Source organism: Rhinoderma darwinii, chromosome 10 (genome assembly GCF_050947455.1).
Source record: "Rhinoderma darwinii isolate aRhiDar2 chromosome 10, aRhiDar2.hap1, whole genome shotgun sequence".
NCBI lineage: Eukaryota > Metazoa > Chordata > Amphibia > Anura > Rhinodermatidae > Rhinoderma > Rhinoderma darwinii.
In genome coordinates, this window is record NC_134696.1 from 17,190,970 (window position 1) to 17,206,409 (window position 15,440).

At 44.4% G+C, this 15,440-nt stretch overlaps 1 protein-coding gene across 2 annotated transcripts in view; it reads left to right on the forward strand.

Annotated features, from left to right (window-relative positions):
- ARHGEF16 (Rho guanine nucleotide exchange factor 16) overlaps positions 1-15,011 on the forward strand; it is a 36,702-nt gene extending 21,691 nt beyond the window's left edge. For both annotated transcript variants that reach the window (XM_075840730.1, XM_075840729.1), the window contains exons 8-16: positions 3,453-3,605; positions 5,077-5,206; positions 5,359-5,433; positions 6,950-7,042; positions 7,529-7,680; positions 8,347-8,553; positions 9,227-9,303; positions 12,539-12,640; positions 13,218-15,011. In XM_075840730.1, coding sequence (XP_075696845.1) covers positions 3,453-3,605; positions 5,077-5,206; positions 5,359-5,433; positions 6,950-7,042; positions 7,529-7,680; positions 8,347-8,553; positions 9,227-9,303; positions 12,539-12,640; positions 13,218-13,357 — 1,129 coding nt within the window. In that variant the 3' untranslated portion in view covers positions 13,358-15,011. The remainder of the gene's footprint in view (positions 1-3,452; positions 3,606-5,076; positions 5,207-5,358; positions 5,434-6,949; positions 7,043-7,528; positions 7,681-8,346; positions 8,554-9,226; positions 9,304-12,538; positions 12,641-13,217) is intronic.
- The last annotated feature ends 429 nt before the right edge of the window (positions 15,012-15,440 follow it).

A 15,440-nucleotide genomic window follows, 5' to 3' on the forward strand; every position in this document is an offset into this window, starting at 1 on the left:
AAGCAGATTACAAAGTGTCTCCCTGCTGAGACCCCGGCGATCAGCTGTAATCTGTGGGGAAACCAGGCAGTAAGTGTTCAATTTCCCTGCAGCGCCACCACAGGGGAAATTAAGTATTACACAGTGTCCATTTATATCAATGTGTTGTCTGTGTAATGTAGTACCAGACGTGTCCCCCAGAGAGAGACACTCTATGTAACCGCTCTCCACTCAGGCCAAGAGATGGGGGGGATCCTCAACAGAAGACCACCCTCTATTAATGCAAAATAATCTAATAGGTTGAAAAAAAATAATTTATTATTATTTTCACACAATCTGGACAACCCCTTTTAATGTTGATTTACACACCCCAAACCACAGTCTTTCCCCGGGGTCCCATGATGCAGAGATGTCTGGGTTTTCTCCCCTGGTCCCTTCATGACTATTGAATGACGTTCTCAAAGAGCCACATGGGCCCCCTAGATGTGAAGGGCTCCCTCTGCTGGACGTTGCGCTTTGTAGCACAAAGAATATTTCTTCTGCAGGTTCCTGGGTTGCCCATGATAATGGAGCTCAGTATTGATGATCTAAAGTAAGCAAAGAGCCGGGACCCCAAATATCTCCACGTTGGGGGATCCCATGTATGAGTGGCTGCAGTGTCAGACTGTAATTTATTGCGCCCACCCTCCAACTATAGAACGTGTGCACGTCTGATGGGGGAATCAATCCATTAGAAATAGACCCCAGTGGCAAGTAATTTTCTGTATATGAGTAGAGGCCCATTGGAGGAGCCCTTGTTTTTCGTGGGCCAGTCTGACCTTTAGGTAAAGATGTTTTACTTTTTAACGCAGCATCAGGATAATACTGGACTGCCAATTAACCCCATTTTTATATATATATTTCTTCTATTCTCTGGGTTATGAGACAAAATTATAGATGGGACCCCCTCCCCCTTACGGCCACTATCTGCAGTCCGTCCTCCGTATCTCGGGTCGTCTGATCTCGGACTATGTCACAGTCTTAAGTTGGATATTTTTCCCACATGTGTGAAATGAAAGAATCATCCATGGGAATTATCTCCCGGTCACCACTACTCCTAATGGGATCCAGAGAGGAAGTTTCATCATTCCAGCAAATCCCAGACCCCGGGGAGAGGTCCCGAGCGCTGCGGAGACCCTGTCACACAATGAAAGTATTAGACTGATAACAGGAAGTTGTATAAACCCCGCGGGGGGGGGGGGGGCCCATATATTATAGAAAAATCCTAATAATTAGACTGACATTTAAAAATTGATGGGGCCAAAACCAATTCTCTTGATTAATGACCAGGGACGATGTTGTTTTTACGAGAAATGTTGTAATTCTGCAACACTGTGTCCATTCAGTTTAATAGATGTAGCAGAGCTGTAGGTATAGTTGAGCGTTGGGTTCTACAGCCCTGTGCAATATGGTAGTGAGCGCTGTGATTGGTGCCTCCGAGCCATCCATGTACAAACAATGCATTAATAAAATGGCAAATTCAACTCTGCTACATACGTATTTAGATCACAACACGCAAGCTTGCATTAGTGGAACCAGAAACACCGAAAAAGGCCATACTTACAAATGGACACAGCCAGGCCAGAAATGCTGATGAAAGGGCGAGCAGGTGCTTTAAATAATAATAGCCACTCCCACTAGTCTTGAGGGGAGTGGCGTGTGGTGCATGGGATGTGTAGTAAGAAATAATAAATGGTGTGTGTGCAAGTGTAATACTATAAGTGAAATATAGGGGGCAGTAATGAGTGAAGTGACTCAATAGAAATAAATGGATAATGGGGTGCAAGTGAGTGAAACATGGAGGCCTGGCTGTGTCCATTTGTAAGTATGGCCTTCTTCGGTGTTTTTGTATATGTCCCTGTGTTTTTATCGGTTCTGTTTGTGCATCAGGAACGTTCTGTTCCAGTTTAGGATTTAGGGACTCGCAAGTCTGGGGATCCTTGTCGTGGATTGCGAGCTTGCGTCCTTTTGGCCAAAATGATTACCAATACCCCAGGTATTTTTCATTATTATGTATATTCGCTTCTCTTGGACACAGCCGGGTCTTTGATGCTGGGAGAGCATGGTGTGTTGTTGTTTGGCATAGCAAGCAGGGTAGCCCGCTCTATGAATTATCAAGGCGTCACAAATAGGCTTCTACCTGGCTATACACGTTGTGCCTCATGACGTACACACTATCCCTCCATGTTTCACTCACTTGTACCCCACTATCCATTTATTTCTATTGAGTCACTTCATTTATTACTGCCCCCTATATTTCACTTATAGTATTACACTTGCACACACACTATTCATTTATTATTTCTTACTACACATCCCATGCACCACACACCACTCCCCTCAAGACTAGTGGGAGTGGCTATTATTATTTAAAGCACCTGCTCGCCCTTTCATCAGCATTTCTGGCCTGGCTGTGTCCATTTGTAAGTATGGCCTTTTTCGGTGTTTTTGTATATGTCCCTGTGTTTTTATCGGTTCTATTAGTGGAACCAGATTGATAAGATTCATAGATATTTGTATTTGTTTGGGGCAAATATTTTAATAGGAATCTTGTACTTGCATAACACTCCATTTATTTTTAGATGTAGCAGAGCTGAGTGTGCCATTTGACAGAACTTCTTGTAACATTAATAACTTATCAGCGATTTTACATAGGACTGCAGGAGAAGTCCACAATGCACAACCAATGTAGTGGCAGAGCGTTTAACTCCACTCTGCTACATCAGTCTAATAAATCTTAAGTAGAATATCCTTTCCCGGGCATATCGTCTTCGACATTTTCTTCCATTCCGTGGATCGTCTCTGTCTTGTTCTCGTCGGGGCTGACCGCTGGAAACAGAATGAACTTCTCGAGACAGTTTTTGGATGATGTATGTTTTTAGATTTAACCACTTCTGTACATTTATGGGCCGATTGCTCCACAGAAGGAATCCCAGATCCAGCACTTATGATATTTTATATGAACATACTGCTAACATTATTCCGCAGATGTAGCAGAGCTGAATTTGTCATATGACTGTGTGTTAATTTTGCTCTCTGACTGTAGCTAAACCACAAAATGAACAGTGAGTTGAACAAAATGACAAACTCCGCTCACCTACATCTGTATTTGTATAATTAGAGGTTATTGGAAGAGGATGTCCCTTCTGGTGTCTCTCAATATGAGAATCTGTTCTGGGTTTATAATTGATTAAACGTGTGTGCAATGTGAATGTTTATCAGGGCTGGAGCCTCATCCCGGAGGTGGTGGTGGTTGGCAATACCAGGACGGATGCGGATTTGTGCCTAGTGCGGGGTTTAGTGGGTGGAGCATGACACAGGGATTTAAGAAACATAATAGAATCCAAGTGTCATGCTCCGCCCCCTCAGGCAGAACACAATGTGTCAATTTGGATCAGGTGATTGATTCTGACATTTGGGATTTTACTTTTTAGATTTTTTGATGATCTGGAGAAACGGCACAAGGATAATCCCTTCATCCACGACATCAGTGACATTGTGGAGAATCACGCCTCGAACCACTTCCAACCCTATGTCATCTACTGCTCCAATGAAGTGTACCAGCAGCGGACTCTGCAGAGGCTACTGTGAGTCCGGGAAAATACATGGGGGATGGGAGGAGGAGTTAAAGCTCGCAGCAGCCAATCAGAAGCGCGTGTTTTTGTTAGGCAGGTTGGAGAAGTGATCTGATTGGTGGCTTTATCTATGTGACTACTTATGTGGGTCTGTGTCGCAGTCCATTTACTTTTGTGCAGTGAGACTTGTCTTCTCCACTTTCCAAATCTCCCCTTTAACATCAATCATGTGCTCTGCGCCCCATCAAAATAAAGCGACAAACACACAGGGGGCAATTTATCAAGACTGGCGTTTCATCTTTATTTAGATTGAGACGTAGGCTCCTTTAATACATTAGCCGCCATCAAATCTACTCCAACTAGACTGCGTGGCGCGCTGCGCCCCCTGTAGGCACTCGCCGCTCCCCACGTCTTCATCACTGATGAAAGCAGTCATTGGAAAATTGTGTCCCCCTCAGTGTGTGACAAGGTGGTGCCCTATGGGGGCACATACCCGTGCTTGCCCCTCATCCCAATCCTGCAAAGATGTATTTTCCGAAATCTAGGAAAGCTGGGTGACCGTCAATCCTTCGGTGCTGTGGGTGGATGTTACTCAGTCGCCTCTGGTGTGCGGTCCTATATCTTGTAGCCTGGCAATAGTAGAACTGGGGGAGGGCAGATAATGCCTCCCAAGTTATGGCATCCTGCCCTCCCTTGGCACAGCTTGCAATTTTATGGCAGTGTTGTTATGTGAATCTAGTCTTAGTCATTAGAGCCATGACTAATATTAAGACCTTGCGCCATCACCCGCAACCGGCTCGTTCTATTACCCTTCTATTTTGCTAGAAAATGCCTGGAAGGAAGGGGGACCCCTGCACAGCTGTGGACCCCTGGGGCATTTTACTATGTGATCTATTGGAGAATGCTAAAAGATTACCAAAGTTTTAATGTTTGGTTTTGGGGTGGAGTTCTCCTTTAAGTCAGGGCTTCTAGTCCTGATATTGTAACTGCAGCTGATCAATGGAAGCTGCTGCCATCTGCTGGAGAAAGTTGGAACCGCAGTTGTGTTGGTAAATCTGATCTAATGCAAGTTATTCCGAGAATTCTTGTCCCAATGGTCATATGATTGGAGAATGAAACCAGGATCTGTATGACCAGCTCAGAAGAAGCTTCTCCTATATGAGGCGCTCGTTTAAAACTTGGTAATGCCATCTCGGTGGCCGACTCTACAGACCAATGCCCACAGACTTGCCCTTTGTTATGGCCTTCTCATAGAAGCAACACATAGAAAGGAGGTATCTGCAAATCACCGGTGTTGGAGCCCAATGATTAGTGGGACCACTTTGCTGTATTTGCAGGGACTGTGCATTCGTGGTCATCCGGTTCTTCGCCCCTCAGCAGCTTCTTCACAAGTGACATCTGAAGACATTTGGGGCAACTTTTTGCATAATCCTGGTTAATATCTTTTTTAATAGCACAGACTCTCCACTATTTGTCATTTCAGAACCACAAATGTGACCTTCAAAGAAACACTGAAGCAGATTGAGATGAGGCCGGAATGTGGAGGTCTCCCCATGTTCTCCTTCCTGATCCTTCCCATGCAGAGAGTTACTCGGCTCCCTCTATTGATGGATGTGAGTACTGCACATGAGCATCTAGTACTTTTAGTCCTTTTTGTTTAGTCCTCTCATCCCGTATCTAGTTCTTTTACGTACATTTTGTATCCTGTTCTTGCTACTTGTACACATTGACCAATAATTCCCTAAATGTTTTTGTTTTTTTCTAGACGATTTGTCAAAAAGTAGATATTTCCTCTCCGGAGTATGAAGCTTGTACCAGGGCATTGAAAGCGATCAGTAAGGTACGACGGTCTGACCTTGCTGTCGGCATCTGTGTTCTATCTGAGCCGGAGTCTAACTAAACCACAATCACAGATAAAATCTGTTATTCCATATGTAAAATAGTGTCATATAACCATATATTTTCTGCAGTTTGGGCTTCGTTCACATCTGCGTCAGGGCTCCGAACCGATATTTCGTCTGAGCTTTCCATCGGAATGGAGCCCTGACTGACACAAACGGAAACCATTGACTTAAATGGTGATGGATCCGGTGCCAATGGTTTCTGTTTGTCTCGGTTGTGTAAGGGTTCCGTAGTTTTAATTTAATGAATAGCGCAGTCGACTACGGTATTGATTCCGTCAAAATGACAGAACCCTGACACAACCGAAACAAACGGAAACCATTGGCACCGGATCCATCACCATTTAAGTCAATGGTTTCCGTTTGTGTCAGTCAGGGCTCCGTTCCAACGGAAAGCTCAGATGGAACCACAGAATAGAGCCCTAACGGATATGTGAACGAAGCCCAAACAGTGTTTTTTTTAATTTTTTTATTCTCCCTTGCTGGTTTCTATAACAGTACCATTTCTCTCTCCATACGTGGTCCGCTAGTAATAGTGGTTGGAACAGTAGGTGGGTGGATTTTGTTGCAGCTTCAGTGGGATAATTGGGGCCAATATTTGGGCAAGGTTGTGTTTTTAAACGGGCTCCTCGATGTAAGTTTTTAATCAGTTTGCTTAAGAAGAAAAAGAGTCATTCTTCTGAACATAAGGGGGTAGCATGAGACTATAAAAGGGGCTGCGTCTCTGAAGAAACCGCTCCATTCTCGTCTATGGTATGGCAGCTCAACTCCATTGAAGAGAATTGGGTATGGCTGTAATACCAGGCGCAGCCCATAGACTAGAGTGGCGCTGTTTCTGAAAAGAAAAATAGATTTCTAGTCTTATGCAACCATTAAAAATTAAAGTGACCCACTGGTTTTCTCTGTCTTTTCATACTGTAGGTCATTGAGACATGTCAAAAGGAAGCCCTGCTGGAGGTCTGTTAGCTGAGACCCCAATGATCGCTAGAATGAAGGGACCCCCTTCCAACTGCTATGCCCCGATAGCTTTTATCTTAGAGATCTCCCTGGGTCCTGGTTGAGGTCTCATCTAACAGACCCCCATCAATGCGATCTCATGACCTGTCCGTTTCAAATCCGGACTTCTCATGCAGGTCGTGTAAAGACGATGGGAGTCGTTCACCTTGAACTTAAATTCAATGACTGGTCTAGTCTATTCTATGGGAACTTTCCTATCGTAGAGAGATTGATGCCTCCACTCCGAGATGATCTGGTGGTTGGCCCACGTACGTTTCCCTTGTTGCTGGGTCTTTACACACTTGGCCAAGCTGACTTGAGTGAGTCAATACTTGGCGCGGGCATCAATCGCTGTGTGGCCAGTGTACACCCGTAATATTTCCCGATCATCCGGCATCTTTCTTGTGTTATGTTGTTACTTGGTTTCAGAAGAGGAACAATGTCCATCTTGTTTTGCAGTTGGTCAAGCAGTGCAATGAGGGGGCCCGGAAGATGGAGAGGACGGAGCAGATGTACACCTTACAAACACAACTTGAATTTGGGAAGATCAAGGTAATTTAAATTTCTGTCTTTTTTTTTAAAGTAATCCTGACATGGGATATTTTTCAAAGGGCAATATCTTGGTTGTCAATAAGCGGGGATGGGAGCAGCTATTTTCTGCTATGGAGCGCTCCTCTACTCCTGGTTACACCCCTAGATCTTATTTTGTACAGTAATTGATTTAGATTGAACTGGGATGGAAGATATGACCTTCTGTGACCCCCTTCTGTACTAAAATAGTGGTCACCCAGGCAGGAAGTGAGTGGTTGCTAGGCAACTTGAAACCTAAAAGGCCGTGGCGTGTGCTAGAGAGACCTGCAAGAGCAGAAATAATCAGATTATGAAAAGCTTATTAATCGGTGAATCACAGTCGTCTAAAGTTGATCCTGACTCTTTGTGGCCTCAAAGGTGCACCCCATCTTTTGGGTTTTTGAAAAATTGTTAGACCCCTTAAAAGAATTCCGCATAGTCAGTCACTTGTTCTTGTCTTTTCCATAGCCCTTCCCGCTGATATCTGCCTCGCGCTGGCTCCTGAAGAGGGGTGAGCTCGCTCTGGTGGAAGAGGCCGGAATATTCCGGAAAGGCTTTGGAAGAACCTTCTTCTATCTCTTCCTATTTAATGATGTTCTCATAGTGACAAAAAAGAAAAGGTAAGTGGAGGATCGTGCTCGAGAATTTACGGCTCCTCCTTATGTTTGAAAAACCAGGTGAAATAAAACTAATATCCAAAATCCTTATTGGCTCGGATATAGGGCCGGCTCCAGGTGTATGTGGGCCCTTGGGTAACAATGGTCCTCCTGCCTGCCCCATCTTGGGCTTGAATGTTATACAGATCACCAAGGGCCTCCTAAGCCCGCTGGGCCCTGGTTTCTGGCTAGGTTTGCCTGGTATTGATGCCGACCCTGCTCCAGTATCCATACAATACTCCATTCATATGTTTTAAGGTCATTCTATATTGTAAGACTGGCTGTTATTTCTGGGGGAAGTCGCGTTTTGCTAAACATTTCCCTTACATTTGGCAGACCCATAGCGGGGGACTCCTTACATAGCGAGATCCGTTCTGGATCATAGAGGAGGTCCGGAGCGGTCGTAGAGACTCTAATAGGACATGGGGACAAGGGTTGTCGTCGGGACACGGCTGCTTTAATCCTATATCTTCCATATGGGACTAGAGCAACGTCTACTAAATCTTGAGTTCTATTCTACAATCTTCCTGTCATTGGAGTCGAGAAGCTTTCATCTTTGATTTAGGGAGAACTGTCGTATGTGAAATCCCAGAAGCGTTGTAATGAAATCTTCTGAATGTTACCCCCCAGTGAGGACAGCTACGTAGTGACGGACTATGTGAAGACCGACCAGTATGAAGTTGATCTGACTGACAATGGAGAGGCCCAGATCTCTGTGTCTACAAAGCCCGGGACCGCTGGCAGCCGAAGTCCAACCGGGCCGTATCTATTCCAGATTATAATGCGGAAGAACAGTGAAGGGCGACCTGAGCAAATTGCACTGGCAGCTGACACCCTGTAAGTGCTAAATATGGGGGGATGGGGCAGGGATACTTTATATCCCCAATTGTCCTCTTCACTATCTGAAAGCGATTTGCAGTAAAGATTTCTCTTCTAATGCGCGTTTCTTGACTAGAAACGGGCATTATTTTTAGGAGAAACGGCCTCTTGCATACCACCAGCAGGGGGCGCTGTGTTAAGGCAACGTGGGCAGACGTCAATTATTAATATTGGAGATTGTCACGTCTGAACCACCTTAAAATAATAATATTGCCAATAATCTTCTAGATTGAGTGTCATCCTATGGGATTTTATGAAGTTGTGATCTCCAACCAGTGTCTCTAGCGGTTACTGTCAAGACCTGCTGGGGGTTGTAGTATTGCAATAGCTGCGAAGCCACAGGTTGGAGACCACTGACGTAAGTAGACATAGGGTGTGGGTAATGCTAATACAAAAGGCATATTGCAAGGACAGAGCATTACTTTGATAGAGGATTGCAAGTGATGTGATTTATTCTACCCTCCCCCACACACTTCCCTTACACCTGCGCATAGTCTCATTGGTTGGCACGAGTAGCCGTCTGCAGGTCGGGCATTAGGCTGATTGTATGTGACTCTTACCATCTAGAATGGTCTCTGGTTTGGGAATAATCCTGGCCTGATGCCGTTACTCGTCTCTTATTATTTTGCAGAAGTGACCGGGCGAGATGGATCACGGCACTTGAGGTACAGGAAGAAAATAAGCGATACAGCAGATCCAGGACCGCAGGTAAGAGTACAGCACTGGCAAATTACTGGTTAACTAACCCGCAGGTTCCTCCCATATAGTCACTTTTGGCAAATTTTTGTATGGACTGTTCTATGGTCTGGCAAATTGGGTGAATCGAAGGGTTTAAATAGATTTTTCATCTTATAAACTCATGGCATGTCGCTAAGATATGCTGCCACTTTCTGATCGGTAGGTTACGCCTGTTGGGATCCCCACCGATCCTGCGAATGAAAGAGGAGTAGCGCTGGATTATCACTGCGCCCCCATCACGGTTTTCTACTGCACGTAAGGAGGGCTGTGAATGGGGCCGCACTGAAGTTCCCTGCACAGCCGGTGGCCCGGAGCACCGCTCTACAGGGCAGACTTTGAAGAGGACGCAGCGCTAAAGCAGTACTGCTGCCGCTTCAGTATCGGTGAGGGCCCGTCAGTCCGTCACTTTGAGATGAGAAAACCCTTTAAATTGTACCTCCAACTCTAAACATGCCATTTTTAGGTTCAGGATTCTATTCTGATTAATTTCCTAATATATCTTTTTATAGCGGTCAGAGCTCCAAATCCCCTGCATGGACATAGTTACGTGATAACAATCTAGCTGCCTGCAGTCACCACTAGAGGGAGCTCGCTAAAGATGGATTTATTGCGTTTCAATTAGAGCTGTATAAATTTATATGCAGTCAGCTCCCCCTAGTGGTAAAGGCCCGCAGCCAGAAATGTATCCGGTAACTATGGAAGCAGGGGATCTGAGAGAAAAACGGAGCTTCGACCCCTATAAAGAAATATTGTGAAATGAATCAGCACAGAATTGTAAACCTAAAATAATGCACAGAACTGGGGGTGCACTTTAATTTACCGATCCCTACTCTGGGTATTACTACAAAGCAATGTTGCCATGTGATAGCGGGGGTTGGGATCCTTTGATATCTCTACTTGGAGACCTAGAAACATAATCATTGGGGTGTCAGGGGTATAACGGGCTGACTCCGGGCATAAACTGACTCTTATATGTTCCTGCTGAGTTTTACTGTACATCGCCGGTGTTCTGCTTTCCTGCAGGGTGACGGGCGTGACCGTAGCTGCGTATGATGTTTTAGGAAATATTTTTGCTGCTTCTCGCTCCTTTTTCAGCTTTGTTGTACTTTGCTCCTGACTGGTCCCTGTTGACACAAGTTAATAAGTGTCAGCCTTGAAGTCATTTATTTTTATTCCATCCATTCCATTTAACCCATACATTTCGCCACACTTTTTTGCGTCTTAGATTTACGACGTTTACTGTGGGGTATAAATAACATAATAACTTTATTCAGTGGGTCATTACGATTGTGGCGATACCAAATTTATATAGATTTTGTAAGTTTCACTACTTTTACACCGTAAAAACACGTATTTTTCAAAATTACTTGTTTTTGTGTCGCCGTGTTTTAAGAGCCCTAATTTTTATTTTTACGCCGATGCAGTCGTATGCGGGCTTGTTTTTTTGTGGGAGGACTTCTAGTTTTTATTGGTACCATTTTGGAGTACATGCGACTTTTTGGCCACTTTTTTTCTCATTTTTTTTGAAGGCAGGATGGACAGAAAACCGCAATTCTGGCCTTGTTTATTTTTTTTATGGCGTTCACCGTGCGGATTAAACAACGTAACCGCTTTATTGGTGGGGTCGTTACGGACGCAGCGATACCAAATTTGTGTAATGTTTTCATTTTTGGGTTTTTTCATTTTTATTTGTGATTTTTATTTATTTTGTATTAACTTTATTAAACTTTTTGAAAACTTTTATTTTTAGTCCCACTAGGGGACTTCACTGTGCGATCGCTTTTATAATACACTGCAATACTTCTTTATTGCAGCGTATTATTGCCTGTCCGTGTAAAACTGACGGGCACCTGGAGGACAGGCCTCGGGCATGGCTTAGCAGGCATCCTCTAAGGGCAGACCTGGGGCCTTTATTAGGCCCCCGGCTGCCATAGAAGCCATCGGCACCCTGCGATTGCAATTACGGGGTGCCGATGGGGTGAGAGAGGGAGCACCCTCCCTCCAAAACCACTTGAATGCGGTGCTCGCTATTGAGTGGTGCATCTAATGGGCTAAACGGGTGAGATCGATGTTGAAAAGTTGAAATCGATCCCGCCCGTTAGAGCAGGTGTCCCGCTGTCTTTAGACCGCCCGACATCCGCTTTAGCCGGCACAGGACACCCGTACCGGGCTTATGTCAGAGCACCATGAAAAGGCGGCGCTCTGGCAGAAGTACCCTTAACGGCTGCTGTGAATGGCGTATTGGCGGTAGTTAAGGTGTTAAAAAGGGGCTCCAGGATTATTTTACTTGTTTTCAATTGTTCAACTCCAATATTAAAGGGAGTGTCCCTAGAATGTCCGTATTGAACTAGTACCACGGTATTGTAGAGGAGACTGACCAGTTTCTAGCGTTTATTTTCATTCTCTGCTTACTGCCTCCTTTGTAGAGAAATCCGTTTTATTAAGTTAATGCTAATGAGTGCAACGAGGGAGTCACCGTTGCTCCTAAATGCTCTTACGTCGCTCCCCAGATCAACCCCCTGCCCCCTTTCTTACACTGATTGGCAGGGGCCAGGCAGCGTAGTCGGCGCGTTCATGCCTGGCTTCGTACTGTCTGTAACGCGCGCGCATCCCTAGGTTAAAAATTAGACTTTTATCTGGCACCTATTGGTCCATAAATCTCATTCACCTTGAACTGGAAACCATCAGCGAGCAGGCGTATTTCTGCTGAGGGATTCTATGATGTCTTGATTTTATGTCTTAACATATAGATACATAATACTTAAAACGAGTATTTGTGCTGCTGATTAGAGCAACGTGGGGTTTAAGGTGTTGATGAGCCGATCCGTACACCCCGGTGCACTCAAAGTACTAGCTCAAGACTTTTATTAAACTAACAAATTCATTAACAGCAGCTTGTTGATGATTTCCAGGCCAATATTTATTTTTTTCTGCCCGGCACAGGGTGACACAAAGTGAATTTGTAGTTCTATCTTATGTGAACCCGTCTTGTGTTGGTCGTGAAAAGATCCAATTAATTTTTGGGGATATTTGGCAACTCCAAAAAACAGGTCCTTCCCAGAAGGAGCAGGACAGTCTAGTTAGTAGGATGTCTTTCTTTTTAATATAAAGTTTCTTAACTGAAGATCTCAAGTTTTATATAAGAAATATTTTGGTTGAACCTTCTAATGATTTCGCAGATACCAAGTCTCGTCTTCTCTTTCAGGGCTGCGTCAAGTAGAAATCACAAAGGCGTATATGGCCAAACAAGCCGATGAAGTCTCGCTCCAGCAAACCGATGTGGTTCTGGTCCTCCAGGAGGAAGATGGTAATATATATGTAACAGGCCATTGAGGTAGTTGCCCTCCTGACACTTGCCCATTCATTCAATCGGGAGGTGCCATAAATCATAAACCTATTTTTCTCTGGTTCCAGTACTACTGGTAATGACCATCTATTCTAAAAATATGCACGGTTACAAGATCAATATATCCATATACTATATCTGATGGAAAATGTCCTCTGGTACCTTCACCTGGGCAAAGATTAAAAGTGTCAGTTTCCTGCCCATGGTCTAGGCAGAATGGCTAGTTAGTGCCCACTTGGCACCCAGCACATGGCCTACCAGCCCTCTCCTAGCCTTACTACTGAAAGTAGACATTTGGTCATGGTATTGAAGTCTTCAAGGGGAATTCCACTTTTCCTAAATAATGCCAAAGAGGCCGAGTATCTTCAGAGCTCGTGCTTTGTAGTCTATATGTATAATGCAGATTTGGCCCGTTTGTTCTAAACCTAGGGTTTGCTTTGACGATGGGGCTGCGCCTTAGTAGTAGTTTACATCACGGTAAGAAAGTAGGAGGAGCTTGACAACCATTTGAGTTTGGCTTTTGTTTTTTCCCCCTCAGGTTGGTATCAGGGGGAGAGGTTACGAGATGGAGAAAGGGGATGGTTTCCACAGAGTTGTGCCAAGGAAATCACTAACCAGACGGCGGTGGAACGTAATGTTAAACGAATGGAGAGACTAAGGATCGAAACGGACGTGTAGATGGAGGAGCGTGAACTTCACCACCAACTTATCGACACTCCACGGAGGAGACCTGAGGCGCCGGCTACCATGGAGGTATTTTGTTCGTAATCTCTTGAGGAATATTTTTACGGTTCTCGGGACTCCGCGCCAAGTTTGCGCGTTTTAATTTATACATGAAGGATTCTGCAACTTTACTCCCCAGGACTGGACTCCTCTTCAGCTTCATCTTTCTCTGTTTGGGACAATAACCTGGTGTATAAAATCCTTTATTATCAACTTTTGGATTTTTTTATTTTCTCTGCTCTTGATATCCACATTCTTAATGTGAATTTTTGTAATTCTCTTTTTGGATTTTCTCTTTATTTTTTCCCAATTTTTTTTTATATAGAAATGTATAGAATTTATGAAACGTCGTGTTGCCAAACAGACATTTCGGCCTCTTTTTACATGGTCGTATTACCTTGTACAGACCTGTAATACGGTGCCCATCGCCTGTTATGGGCCCATACTGTACCTCTGTTTGCCTTCGATTTAAAAAATTTCGGCATGTTCCATCGGACGCCATATTACGGAGTTATTCTCCACCTGAGGTATTGCATTCAAGTCCATGAGGCCTCACACTGCAAATGTTGTATGATTTTTGTTTTTTTTTTGTATATATTTTACACGGGTTTCAAAGAACCTCTATGACATAGATTGTGTAGATATGAGTCAATTGTAATAGTCCACTCCATATCAAATGGCCTCTTCTACTCCATGAGCAGTGATAATAAGTTGTAGGTTTAACGTCAGTAGCGTATTCTTATGGGGGTCGGGGACTTGTTGTCCTCCAAGTAATTTAAAGGAACCACGCTTTAAAGTTTAAACCCCTCTTGGCCTTCGTGAATAGGCAATTGTAGCTCTGGGGAATTGCGCTGTAGTTTAAAGGGTAACTAAACTTTTCAGAAAACCTCTGACATGTCACTATGACATGTCAGAAGTTTTCATCGGTGGGGGGTCTGAGCACTGAGACCCCTACCAATCGCTAAAATGCAGCGGCAGAAGCGCTCGAGTGAGAGCCGAGCAGCTGGTGTATGAGCTCATAGACTTTCTATTGAGTCCGTACACCATTACCGGGGCTTTCTGAGAGAAGCCGATCAAACCCCGAGCTGCTCAATGCTCATCCGAGGGCTTCTGCTGCGTCGTTTGAGCTCGGGGAGATGCCTGGTCTGGCGTGACAACTCTGGAAAACTAGGATCAGTGTTGTCATCTATCTGGGGGGGGCGGAGATATGTAAATGAGCCTTAACACCTTTTTTTTGGTCCAACACTGTGCAGATTAATTTCTTATGTCTTTATAGCAGTCGGAGCTCTTTATTTTTATTTCAAATCCCCTTCGTAGACAGGAACATCATAAATGTGTTTGTCTGCAGCCACCACTAGGGGGAGCTGACCGCATACAGACTTTTAAATTTTTTTAATCAATCTATAAACCGTATACAGTCGTCCTCCCCCTAGTGGTTGCTGTAGCCACCACTCCTTTATTATTAAACTGCTAGGTCTGATTTTAGCTGATGGTGGAGTTTGTCCTAGGTCCCTGATTTCATGACTTGAGCCTCCTTCTTTCTTTTATGTAGAATTGAATCTATGTATAAAAAAAATCCTATTAATAAACACTACAAATGTATCTAGAACCATGGAAGAGGTGTTGTTACATTGTGTGTGTGTGTGTGTGTGTGTGTGTGTGTGTGTGTGTGTGTGTGTTTGAATCTTGACTTTTCTTCTTCCCGCTAGTGTGGAGCGAGATTACATTATAGTGTCTGAAGTCTGAGCAGGATCCTGTGCAGCACCGGCTCCACCATGGGGGTTTAATAAATTACATTAAAGGGGTTTTCCAACTTCTGACAACTGATGACCTATCCACCGGATAGATCATCAGTACATGATCTGTGGGGGTCTGACACCCGGACCCCGCACAGATCAGCTGGTCCGGTGCCTCCGTGCACTGACGTAGCAGTTGGCTCCGGCCACGGAATAGCGGCCGTGCTGCAGTACTGGAGTATTCAATTGAATAGGAGCAGAACTGCAGTTCTGCAGCACGGCCGCTATGCTATGGTGATGTA